At 45.4% G+C, this 12,397-nt stretch overlaps 2 protein-coding genes across 2 annotated transcripts; both read left to right on the top strand.

Annotated features, from left to right (window-relative positions):
- Nucleotides 1-109: 109 nt before the first annotated feature.
- On the top strand, nucleotides 110-4,879 carry LOC134023087 (protein disulfide-isomerase A3-like). Its single transcript, XM_062464914.1, has 13 exons — nucleotides 110-414; nucleotides 740-818; nucleotides 1,079-1,196; nucleotides 1,286-1,393; nucleotides 1,638-1,767; nucleotides 1,989-2,102; nucleotides 2,258-2,383; nucleotides 2,551-2,730; nucleotides 2,946-3,054; nucleotides 3,258-3,386; nucleotides 3,602-3,681; nucleotides 3,798-3,855; nucleotides 3,958-4,879. Exons 1-13 carry the CDS (start codon nucleotides 251-253, stop codon nucleotides 4,045-4,047), a joined length of 1,485 nt encoding a protein of 494 aa, XP_062320898.1. The 5' UTR covers nucleotides 110-250; the 3' UTR covers nucleotides 4,048-4,879.
- A 123-nt stretch (nucleotides 4,880-5,002) lies between these two features.
- LOC134023086 (T-complex protein 1 subunit gamma-like) lies at nucleotides 5,003-10,569 on the top strand. Its single transcript, XM_062464913.1, has 14 exons — nucleotides 5,003-5,121; nucleotides 6,439-6,500; nucleotides 6,585-6,635; nucleotides 6,870-6,932; nucleotides 7,032-7,128; nucleotides 7,225-7,342; nucleotides 7,715-7,901; nucleotides 8,000-8,149; nucleotides 8,332-8,464; nucleotides 8,598-8,679; nucleotides 8,776-8,956; nucleotides 9,174-9,419; nucleotides 9,528-9,659; nucleotides 10,288-10,569. Exons 1-14 carry the CDS (start codon nucleotides 5,094-5,096, stop codon nucleotides 10,369-10,371), a joined length of 1,614 nt encoding a protein of 537 aa, XP_062320897.1. The 5' UTR covers nucleotides 5,003-5,093; the 3' UTR covers nucleotides 10,372-10,569.
- The last annotated feature ends 1,828 nt before the right edge of the window (nucleotides 10,570-12,397 follow it).

The raw sequence follows: 12,397 nt of genomic DNA on the forward strand, positions 1-12,397 counted from the left end.
AATATGATACATATTTAGTGTTACCAAATGCATTGTTGGTGTAAGTTGTATGCATCTCACTGGAGTAGGAGACGGAACTGGGACAACCCACCCGCGCGATAGATTTACGTCACTGCGCACCCGAACCAGAAACCAAAGCGGAACCTTCACCCATTCAATTTGTTGCCGCAAGCAGGGCCGCACAGTTGCAATCTACAGCAACCAGGAATATAACACAGATCTTTTGGGTGTTCAGCTAATAATTGTACAGATGGATACGTTTTCGCGTTGGTCTCACCTGTTTTTGGTGTTTGTATTGGCTGGTCGCAGCGACCTTTTTGCGGCTGCTAGCGATGTGCTAGATCTTGGTGACTCCGATTTCGAATACACGGCAGCCGAGCAGGAGACAATGCTGGTGGAGTTTTTTGCCCCCTGGTAAGCAACGTTATAGACATTTTACTATTGTATGCATGTCAGGCGTACGATGCTTAATTGCAAGTACTGTACATTCAAAGCAAGTAGATGAATTTAGCCAGCTAGCTCAACTCGGTGTGTGCTAGTTGGCTAATCATTTGAGAAAGTTGAGAAATGTCGACTCGTTCTTTTCTTGGCCACACTTGCACCAGTTACCTCAACCGTCACACATTATTATCACACCTCAACGTACATGATGATTAGCTAGATATGTTACTTCCTCTAGTCTAAACGACAATCCATGCCGATATAACGAGCTGCTTATTCACCATCTCCTAACCTCCAGGTGTGGTCACTGTCAGAAACTTGCACCAGAATATGAAACTGCAGCAACCAAACTGAAAGGGACTGTCTCTTTGGCTAAAGTGAGTATTGCCTGCCGTCACATAAAGTGTACTAGGGAATGTCCTCACACCAAGATATTTTGCGAGTAATCTTTTGTGTTGATTGTCTAATATCCTGCCAGGATATTCATCATGTTCCAGTTTAGGAGTTGCCTTTCAACTATTGTGGTTTTTGTTCATTTGTGTACTTGGAACAGTTCCCACAGTAGGCCTTATATCTATGTTACTGCATCTCTAAATCTGATAAATTGGCTTTTTTACCCATGATTACTATATCCCAGGTGGACTGTACGGTGAACTCAGAAACATGTGGACGCTATGGGGTCAATGGGTACCCCACTCTGAAAATCTTCCGCAACGGAGAGGACTCTGCTGCCTATGATGGCCCCCGGAGTGCAGGTGCACTACTACTAATTGTGCTTCTGTGACTGTGTGTTTCTAAGTATAAATATGCCATGTTATACATTATTGTCAACATGTCTTAATAGATGGTATTGTGAGCTTCATGAAGAAACAGGCAGGTCCCAGTTCGGTCCCGTTACACACTGAGGAAGCTCTGAACAACTTTGTGAACAACTTTGAGGCCAGCGTGGTGGGTGAGTACAAATCCTGTAACAGTTATGATGACCAAAGTATAAGTAGCACAAATCACAGGAAGACTAATAAAATAGAACAAGTCATCCGTCTTCCCCCTATGTTCCATCTGCCTATGTCAAATTGAAGTCCCTTCCTGTACTCTCTCCTTTGAACCTTTTCCTTTTGACGTTTTTTGCCATATTTTTTACCTTCTCCAGTATGTTTCCATGTCAGTCCTTCTCAACTCTCCCTACCTGTGGTCAGGCTTCTTCTCCAGCGGTGACAGCCCTCAGCTGGCAGAGTTCCTGAAGGCGTCCAGCAGCATGAGAGACAGCTACCGCTTCGGCCACACCACAGACCTCGGCTTGGGCCTCAGCCATGGCGTGGAGTCAGAGTACGTTCCGAAACTTCTAGACAATTACCAGGAAATGATCCTGTTGTAGAGGGGATGTTCAATACCCAATTATCAGGATTCATTACTTTAATGCCAGTCTTATCAGTTTGGAAAAAATCCAAACTGCAGTTGAGTTCACTACATGACACAAAAATACAGGTTTTAGATGCTGTGTGTGTGTGCGTGCACTCGTCTGTGCGCACACTGTTTTTGTGAACCAGGAGTGTGCTGCTCTTCCGACCCCCGCGACTGAGCAGCAAGTTTGAGGAGAGCGTGGCTAAGTTTGGCGAGGATGTGTCCACCGCTGCCCTTCGACAGTTCATTAAAGACAATGTGTAAGCTTTGTATGTCTGGGAAGATGAACCACTGGGAAGGGGGATAGAGCTGAGTGAGGAGGTGCTTTCTTGCTCAGTGTGATGACATTTTGCTCTCTGGACTTTGTTTTCTCTTCCTGCATTATATCAATCCGGTATGTTTGTCCCCCTATTAGGTTTGGGCTGTGCCCTCACCTGACTCCTGAAAATAGAGAGAACTTGAGGGGGCTGGACTTGCTTACAGCCTACTTTAACGTGGACTACCACCGCAACATCAAAGGAACCAACTACTGGAGAAACAGGTTAGTTGTCAGTTATCATTCAGTCAGCCATAATGGATGGGCAAACACTCTGAACAGTCTACTCTGAATTGAAACTGTATTGCAGAACTATACTACTCACTTGACATTCCATGCTTTTTTTTACATCACTGAATGCTCCCCACCCCTTTGTCTGACCCTCCCCTCAGGGTGATGAAGGTGGCCTCTCAGTTCCAGTCCCGGGGGCTGAGCTATGCTGTGGCTAACAGGGCAGAGTTTCAGGATGAGCTGGAGGAGGAGTTCAGCGTGGGGGCGGATGGGGGAGAGCTGCCCATCATCTCCATCAGGACCACAAACGGCCACAAGTATATCATGCAGGAGGAGTTCACGTAAGTAACTTTTTCGCCAAAACATCTCTCCAACTTCTTGTGCCAGAGACTGCTCTTACCACAGGTGCTCTTACCCTTTGACTTGGCTCACACCTATTTCACACTTATATTGTATACTCCCCAAGTCATGTATGCAAATTAGAGCTTGCGCATCCGTCCTACACACTCAAACCTTGTTAGACATTTATGTTGGCCTGATGTGTTCTGGCCTGCAGGAGGGATGGTAAGTCCCTGGAGAAATTCCTGGAGGACTACTTTGCTGGCAAATTGAAGAGACACGTTAAGTCGGAAGCAGTCCCAGAAAGCAACAGCGGCCCAGTAAAGGTGTGTCATGGGCTGTAGGGTTGCAAGTTTTTGTCTATGCTGGCCCTAGTCACTTGACAGGAAACCAATAGGAGGGACTTATCCGCACTCGTAAACTGTGCCCGTGTTCAACTGCTTGGTCCTTGCTCTGATGACTAGAGGGTGCCCACTGGCGTTGTTGAACAAGATTACTCCCAGACTAATGCATTTCCCTGCATATTCAGGTGGTGGTGGCAGATAACTTTGAGGAAATAGTGAATGATGTGACCAAAGATGTGCTGGTGGAGTTTTACGCCCCCTGGTGTGGCCACTGCAAAAGCCTGGAGCCCAAATACATTGAGCTGGGGGAGAAGGTATAGTATTCCTGTTCCCTCATGTTTTTTTTTGTTCCCACTGTATTGATGGCGTGTAAAACGCCATCAATACACAAAAAATGTGTAAGGCCATACAGGTGTATGCAGTTGTTTCTGCTCAGCATATAGCCTTTCAATAAAAGTACGCAGAAGTCGATATATTGTCATGCACGTGCTTCTATTAAACCCACGTTTTTGTATTGCCTTCATATTAGCTCTCAGCAGATCCAAATGTTGTCTTAGCCAAGATGGATGCCACTGCTAATGATGTTCCACTGCCCTATGACGTCCAGGGGTAAGCATCATCCACCTACCTTACAGTTTTCTTACCTGCTCATGGGTTGATTTTGTCGCTCTACGGCTGTTTGTTGTGTTGTTGATCAGATGGTATCTCTACCTTTTTGTCTTCAGGTTCCCGACTATTTACTTTGCCCCAGCGGGGCTAAAGGACCAACCAAGAAGATATGAGGTGAGACCCACACCACAACACTGTGAGGAAGTCTAGCTAACTTGGTCACACAGTTCTTAATCACGTCCTTGAATATACATTTTGCTTCATACGTGTCTCTAGGGTGGTCGCGAGGTGAATGATTTCATCAACTTCCTGAAGAAAGAGGCCACACATCCTCTCGTCCTGGGTACTGCCAAAGAAGACTTGTGAGAAAAGAAGACGGGATTCAATCGGAGTTGAAGTGGGTGTGCTGGGAAGGAGGCAAATGAGACAAATGAACTACTTTAGATGAGCCACCCATTGAACACAAACTGTTACAGACCAGAAGATTGCCTCTGATTTTCTGTGCCTTACCAGCAATATTGAATGCTCAATTTGGCACATGGCAAACTTTGAAAGTTACACAATCAATGTTTTGTCACAAAACTGTAAAAATATAAAATGGAGGATGCCAATGTTAGGTAGCCATTGCTTAGCCGTAGAATGTGAAATCTCAAATAAAAGCATTACAGGGCTCTTTTGTCAGTACATGGCAACATATAGAATAAATATGCAAACTTCCGTAAGGTGACTTTAAAGATTGAAATGGCTATTTAGGACTAATAAAGTAATGAGATCCACATATAGTTTCCTACATTTGGAAGTTTGTTGAAATGGGTGATAACCACTGATACCAGGCATCGTTTTTTAAGCTGTCATCTTTTGCAGTATATGGTTTAGTATGTAGTTGTAATGCACTTCTCCATGGTTATGAGTCTCAAAAGCCACATTAGAGCACAATATGTTTTAGACTTGGTAAATAAAGCACCCATTTTGGCTCCTCATGAAAACCACACTGTTGAAAGTGATAATGTAACCAAGGAGTATGTTCTGTCCAGATAGTTTAGAGATTAATGTTTTAGATGTTGAAGATATCTTGTAACTTGCATCACGTTTCTTTGCATTTATTTGCAACTGATTTACTACTGAAAGCGTGTTTTGCAGGTGGTAAGAGAAGACGTTTGCAATGTACGGATGTTAATAAATGCCTACGACATTTATATTTGTATTTTGACTGAGTCATGTCCCGACTACCATTCCAGTAAAGGTACAGTTTCTAGTGCCGTAGAAGTTTTATTGGTTGTTTCAATCGCTAATCAAAATACCGTTGTCTGTAATTGGTTGACAAATTCTACATCCCGCCTAGCCTCGTATATTTACCATCGTATTTCAGTGCGTAGGAAGAGCTGCCGGCTGAAGTTACGCACGCTGCCAAGATGATGGGAGGACCAGTACTCGTGTTGAGTGAGTGAACATTTGTATTCCTTTTTTATCTCAACATCATAACATGTATCTTTATTTCAAAGCAATTTCTGAAAAAAAAAAAAAAAAAGACAATAGTTTGGGCCTAGCATGTGCAGTGAAACTAATGCTGCGCGGTGCTGACTTGCATATTAGCACACAGGATAGTGACGCGTTAAGTTGCTGAGCCAAGCTAAAGTAATTATTTTAATTGTGTGCTTTTAATAATTTGGCTACCTTTTTTGTATTTAAACATTACACCGTCTACTGCCACGGGTCAGTTTAACGAATCCACGGAGTAAGCTAGCTAAGCTAACTGTCCTGCGACTTTTCAAAGGAAAGCTAAGTGCGCAGTTCATTCATAGTGATCCACCACGCAGTATGTTTAACCTACATTACCTTTGTTTATGGAGTGTGGATGGTTCTAGCAAAGTACTGTTTGCCCATGATTGTATGAAGCACAGACATCGTGATAGTGCTGATATTTTTGGTGTAACTTGTATGTAATCTGTCCTACACTTGCTGGTGCAACGCTGCGTTCCATTTGACACTCCCCAAAATCGGAATCTCCGACCTCCTCGTCACTAGGAGTTCACATTCGTTAATTTTGAACGAACCTTTATGACTGGGGAGTAACAGTGGTCTCGGAGTTCGTTCATTTTCTCTTGGCCGCGCATCGGGACTAATGACTGTAAAAAGAATGGACATAGTAACAGCCCCTCAAAAGCAATGACTGTAAAAACTCAAGTGACTCCAAAACGACTCCATCGCCCCCTAGTGGCTGGCTGCAGTACAGGTCATAAGTCTTGTGTGTGTATATGTGTGTGTGTGTATGTATGTGTACGTATGCACACACAGAAGTGGTCATCATGGTTTGAGTTGCTTGTATTCGCGCGAACGTTCCGTTTGACAGTTTAGGCTTGAATTAAATTGTTGTGGCAAAAAGTGCCTTGTGTGGCACAAGGCCCGTGTGTGTGCGCGTATATTCGCGCGAATACAAGCAACTCAATCGCGGCCAAGACGAACGTCTATGTTTATGTAGTGCACATATTGGTGTCAATGTTCGTCTTGGCCGCGATTTGAGTTGATTTTATTCGGTCACTTCTGGTTCCAAAAAACAAAGATGGCGACCAGGAAGTGCAAAACTCGAGGATTCATAACGGGCTTTCACAAACCAATAGGTGTCGTCAAGATGACTAGGTCCATTATTTTATATGTGTGATTTAACATTATTCTACTGGAAGATTACTTTGTCCAGGGTTAATTCTGTTTGTAACCCAGGATGTTGAGCCACAAATTAAACATTTCTCCCAATTTTAGGCCAGAATATGAAGAGGGAGTCGGGCCGTAAGGTCCAGATGGGAAACATAACTGCAGCAAAGGTAAAAATAAATAAGTGATCCATGCACCTGTCTCTTATTTCCTTTCAGTGTGACTATATATAATGCCTGGCTCTTATTCAACAGACAATAGCGGATGTCATCAGAACATGTCTGGGACCAAGAGCCATGATGAAGGTGTGCAAAATGCCTTATGATACTTGATGCAATGTTTGATCTTAGAGCTGCACTAGGTAAATGAAATGCCTTAAAATATGAGAAACAGTACATAACCTCTAGCTCAAGTTTGATTGAACATGATGTCACAAATAGGAGGGCGAGGGGTCTTCATTAGCATACACAACATGTTAAAAGGGGACAAAACTTATTTTTATCCCAAAACAAATCTTGCCTATTTATTTTTACCTACAGATGCTTCTCGACCCTATGGGAGGCATTGTCATGACCAATGATGGAAATGCCATCCTGAGAGAGGTGAGAACATCTACATCTCCCATGAGCATCTTTACTTTGCTGCTGGAAAAGAGCGGGCAGAGCTGTAGGCTCACAATGTCTCCATGTCTGTGTACGCAGATCCAAGTGCAGCACCCGGCAGCCAAGACCATGATAGAGATCAGCCGCACCCAGGATGAGGAGGTGGGCGATGGAACTACCTCTGTCATCATCCTTGGTGAGTGGACTTTAACCTGACTCGAACCCGAACAGTCACCCTATCTAGACTGCATGCCTTAGCTGTCTGAAGACGTAATGTGTGTTGTGTTTTTAGCTGGTGAGATGCTGTCAGTGGCAGAGCAGTTCCTGACTCAGCAGATTCACCCCACAGTCATTATCAGTGCCTACAGACTGGCCCTGGATGACATGCTCGCCATGCTCAAAGACATCAGGTACGCCAGTGTCCTGGGCACGCTCTGGAGCATGCCTGAGACGAGTCTCACGCGCATTACATCACAGCTTTGCATCAGGGTGCATGAACACTCCCACATTCAGGCTGGGGTGCTGGCTGATGTGGACCAAAACTCTTGTGCCTTATGATGATATTCATCCTTGCTCAGGAACCTGTGACTGACCAACTGGTCACTCCAAGCTTTGCCGGTGCCGGCAAGCTTGGAGCTGAGGGCACATGCAATCGTTTTTGGCGTTTTGGATACAGATGCATTATCCAGTTTGACTACTGTTATTTTACTTATATTTTGACGCCGGCTCACGGCTGCACATAACGCACAAAACAAAATGTCAGCTCCTGCTTTTCTCCCCAGTACGCCCGTGGACCCTGATGACCGGGATGTCATGCTGAAGATCATCAAGTCTGCCATCAACACCAAGGCTCTGAACCAGTGGTCTGAGTTGGCGTGCAACATCGCCCTGGACGCTGTGAGGACCGTGGAGATGGAGGAGGCTGGACGCAAAGAGATTGACATCAAGAATTACGCCAAAGTGGAGAAGGTACTGTAGCTTGTGGTGTGTGTGTGTGTGTGTCCAGATGACTCCAAGTTGTGTGTGTCACTACTTGCCAATTGTGTAACCACCCTTGGGTTTTTAAGGTTCCTGGAGGCATCATGGAGGATTCCTGTGTGCTCAGAGGAGTGATGGTCAACAAGGATGTGACACACCCCCGCATGCGGCGCCTTATCAAGAACCCACGCATCGTACTGCTGGACTGCTCCCTGGAGTACAAGAAGGGAGAGAGCCAGGTACACTTTCGTTCCTTTCTCTTTCCATCCGTCACTTTTTTTTTCTTTCTCTGGTCTACTTGCTCAAATAGAAAAGCGCCCACGCGTTATTTGCACACAAACACGCAATCTTTCTTTTTTGTACAGACACACAGAGCCTCCCTATGAGTGCCTCCCTTGCTGATGTGTGTATCGTGTCTCAGACTGACATAGAGATCACACGGGAGGAAGACTTCTCCAGACTCCTGCAGATGGAGGAGGAGTACATCAAGCAGATCTGTGATGATATCATTCGCATCAAGCCAGACCTCCTCTTCACAGAGAAGGGCGTCTCAGGTAACTGGCCCACGTGTGTACACACACACACACACACACACACACACACACACACACACACACAGAAGCCAATGAAAAAGCTCCCTATCGTGTTCAAGCACTCCATTTCCCATCTCTCCCTTTCTCCTCTCAGACCTCGCCCAGCACTATCTGATGAAGGCCAACATCACAGCCATCAGACGTGTCAAAAAGACCGACAACAACCGCATTGCCAGGTAACGGCCAGATTGTCAAGTCAAGCCACCTTGTCGGACCCCGTCAAGTTTGTGGCCCCTCTCTTTTAACCGACCTCTCCTCCCCGCCTCTCCCAGGGCCTGTGGCGCTCGCATCGTCAACCGCACGGACGAGCTGCTCGAGGAAAACCTGGGCACGGGCGCCGGCCTGTTTGAGGTCAAGAAGATCGGAGACGAGTATTTCACCTTCATCACCGAGTGCAAGGACCCCAAGGCCTGCACCATCCTCCTGAGGGGAGCCAGCAAGGAGATCCTGGCTGTATGTCCCTTCGCCTCCTGGGGTTCATCACATTTTTAAGCTGCTTAATGGCATTAGACCATGGAAGAAAGTACTGGGAAGCTGTTTGAATGCTGGAGGGGAAGGGGATAGAAGGTGCTTTTTCAGTTGTCGGATATGTCAAGGCTAGCTTATGCATGTCTCACTAACGAATGTGATTTGGACTTCCGTTTCCTCTCCACCCTTCGTCCCTCTCCAGGAGGTGGAGCGTAACCTGCAGGATGCCATGCAGGTGTGTCGCAACGTGCTGCTGGACCCCAGCCTCCTGCCGGGCGGCGGGGCGGTGGAGATGGCCGTGTCCAAGCGGATGATGGAGCGCTCCCGCAGCCTGACGGGCGTGGAGCAATGGCCCTACCGTGCCGTCGCCCAGGCCCTGGAGGTCATCCCCCGGACACTCATCCAGAACTGCGGAGCCTCCACCATCAGAGTGCTCACCTCCCTTAGGGTACGCTGAACCATTTCACAGAGGTCGAGTTCAAATGACCTAGTTGCCACGTTCCCTAAATGTAGCCCTCAGCTTGTGCTGTAACTGTGGACCTCCACCCCTCTTTAGGCGAAGCACACCCAGGAGGGCAGCACCAACTGGGGTGTGAACGGGGAGACTGGCACCCTGGTGGACGTGATGGAGCTGGGTATCTGTGAGCCTCTGGCTGTCAAGGCTCAGACCTACAAGACGGCTATGGAGGTGAGACTGCCTCACAGGCACATTTGGTCTTGTTTGTTAGTACTGAGTCTGGTTGTGATCGGTAAGGAATACTGTTAATCAATTTCAGTCATGGCCAAAAGTATTGGCAGTGACCATTTTGTGTTTTGCAAAGTTGGCTGCTTCAGTTGCTGTGGTGTTGAGTCATATTGTTTCTAGATTATTGAGCATGGTGATTAGATACATTTTGAATCAAAGCTATTGGCCAAAAAACATGAACTTTAACACAAAAACTTCAAATTTCAGTTTTTGGGCCCTGGCACAAAATGACCAGTTAACAATTGCACTAATCATATCATCAGTGAAAAACGTGTAAACGAGGTGAAATCACTGACTGACTGGATTATGAGCGCAGACTGATTTTATATAAAAAGTGGGACACCGACTTTAAATATTGAATGTTTTTGCCAATAAAAGCCTTGTTAAAACGTATAAAATGCTTGTTTCCAGTATACCATAGAAACATACAATTATTTACAAATACTGAAGCAGCTAACTTGGCAAAACAATTCGTCACTGCCAATACTTTTGTCCATGACCGTACTACTTGTATGCAGCAGGCACTGACACCAACACATTCTAACTTGGTTGGTTTCACTTTTCCCATCAGACCGCTGTCTTGTTGCTGCGCATCGACGACATCGTCTCAGGACACAAGAGGAAGGGAGAAGAGAAGAGTGGGGGAGTGGAGTAGAGGAAGGCCTGGCTGTGGACTGGTGCAGGGCGTGTTCCATTGCTCCCTGTTTGATAACTGTTCACCTCTGGCATGGTTCTGTCTCTCTGCAACCTCAAGTGTGTCCAGAACAAATGCTTCATTCCACATTGTAGCCAGTTACTGCTGTTACTTATTTGTGTTCTGCTAGAAATGAGCAATTGAAATAAAATGTTCTAAGGCTCATTATTGTGTATTTTGTGCGTGTTTGTGGAAACATTACAATTAACTTTATAGTTAGGAACTCTTTTATTTAAGTAAGCTTCAAAGTTCCAAAAACAGGGTAAAACACAAATAATCTAATTACATTCAACCAGGCTAACAGAATGTGGAGACACATGATTACAGATGGATAAGTACATATCAAGAGGCTAAAGTGGGGCTGACAACCACCCATGACATTCCTCAAGAGGTTCAGGTTAAGAAATGGTCTAGTCCAAATAAACTGATCATACACACACAGTAATGCATTCATATTTCTGAGTACAGGATACCCTTTCTGACCTTCAATCAGAACAAGCAGAGGCCCCACTGTAGCAAGAATAATGGTTTAAGTTTCCCATTAAAGGGGAGTATGCTAGATTACTGTGACATTGAAGTAAGAGGCCCCTACACTCCAAATATCCAAACACATTTAAAGAACTTGCATTCAGTGATTTTCTACCCAGTCCGGTTTGTTTATGGCAGTTTGGTACATAAACTATTCCACTTGATCTAAGTTTCACTCACGATTACATCCTGCAATTTCAATCAAAGAGCTACTTCAGATGTAGCTGCTGGTGGATTTTCAAGTCATATTTTAAATTGTGCTGTCAGCAGGGGGTGCTGCAGCACCCTCAGCACCCCAAGTTCCCACGGCCATGCATCTGACCCATCTTCACGGGGTGTGGCTGTGTTGTAGATGACAACAAAACACAACAGAAATGGCTGCCACAACCGAAAGAGAATGAGCAACCTGCTCTGCATTCCTAATCAATTTTTAGCACAGGGTACAATCTAGCAAGAGTGAAACAAATGAAGAGGGAAGACATGAGGTTCTGTCATTTCTGGGCTCTTTCTCCTGTCTCTGGGTCCACACCACTGTCCAGCTCTGTTGAGGAAGTCAACACTTGTCAATCGACATAGTTTGACAAAGTTTAACTTGAGGCTTGGACTACACGTAAATTTGAATCTTTACTCAGAACATTGAAATATGTCTTACCCATACTCGACTCGCTGTTGGGAGGTGTGAGGTTGGGTAGCAGGGACCTCGGGGTGAGGCCAGAGGAGGGATTGTCCCTCATGGACCCTATTTTAGGGGAAGGGCCTTGGACAATGTCCTCCATATCCATGGCTACACTCAGAGGACACAAACAGAAAAGGGAGTGTTTATAGTCAAATGAGAAGTACACATTATACAGTTGTTTTTAAACTTCCTAGTAGCAAACTCCGCTTCACTTCCTTAAAAATAAGTGAAACCATGCGGCCGTTGTCGCCCAATCACGTGTCTGAACTGAGTTGATCCAGGATGTCAGTTACATTTCTTTCAGCCAGTGCACATCCCAATCAATCACCTGTTCTGTTTTCCTTCATCTGGTCTTAAGTTCCCTGTGAACTCACCAACAGGACCTTGCAAATGTTGATGACGGTAAAGTGCTTGATAGGTTGGAACAGGGGGGAGGGGCTCCCCACTGATGGCGATGATGGGTTGGTCACTAGATGCAGAAATGGGGCGCTCACTGTAGTCAGTCCAGAGCACCCCATCATTAACAGAAGATGTTGCTGTCACATCTGTTTAAAGACATAGGTCAAGTTAACTGGCGTTAGAATGCCTTCCTGTGTCTCAGTAACCTCAAGAGCCTGACTGTCCATCTTTTGCACAGATTAGGATGAACTTGATTGAACTGAATAAAATGAGCTGGTTAGTTGAAACTGTTCCTGTTATGGTGTTAGACAATATTTTTTATACAAACGGAGCTGCAGGTGATGATTGTAAATCTGTCAAATGTGGAAGAGGGTTTGTTATTTT

This window comes from Osmerus eperlanus, chromosome 7, assembly GCF_963692335.1.
Source record: "Osmerus eperlanus chromosome 7, fOsmEpe2.1, whole genome shotgun sequence".
Taxonomy (NCBI): Eukaryota; Metazoa; Chordata; class Actinopteri; order Osmeriformes; family Osmeridae; genus Osmerus; species Osmerus eperlanus.

Excerpts from the sequence above, each read along its gene's own strand:
- LOC134023087 (XM_062464914.1), top strand. The coding sequence starts at position 251 with ATGGATACGTTTTCGCGTTGGTCTCACCTGTTTTTGGTGTTTGTATTG. Across the intron at positions 2,731-2,945 it reads ATCATGCAGGAGGAGTTCAC|GAGGGATGGTAAGTCCCTGG; the intron begins GTAAGTAACTTT and ends TCTGGCCTGCAG. Across the intron at positions 3,055-3,257 it reads GCAACAGCGGCCCAGTAAAG|GTGGTGGTGGCAGATAACTT; the intron begins GTGTGTCATGGG and ends CTGCATATTCAG.
- LOC134023086 (XM_062464913.1), top strand. The coding sequence starts at position 5,094 with ATGATGGGAGGACCAGTACTCGTGTTGA. Across the intron at positions 7,902-7,999 it reads ATTACGCCAAAGTGGAGAAG|GTTCCTGGAGGCATCATGGA; the intron begins GTACTGTAGCTT and ends TGGGTTTTTAAG. Across the intron at positions 9,420-9,527 it reads GAGTGCTCACCTCCCTTAGG|GCGAAGCACACCCAGGAGGG; the intron begins GTACGCTGAACC and ends ACCCCTCTTTAG.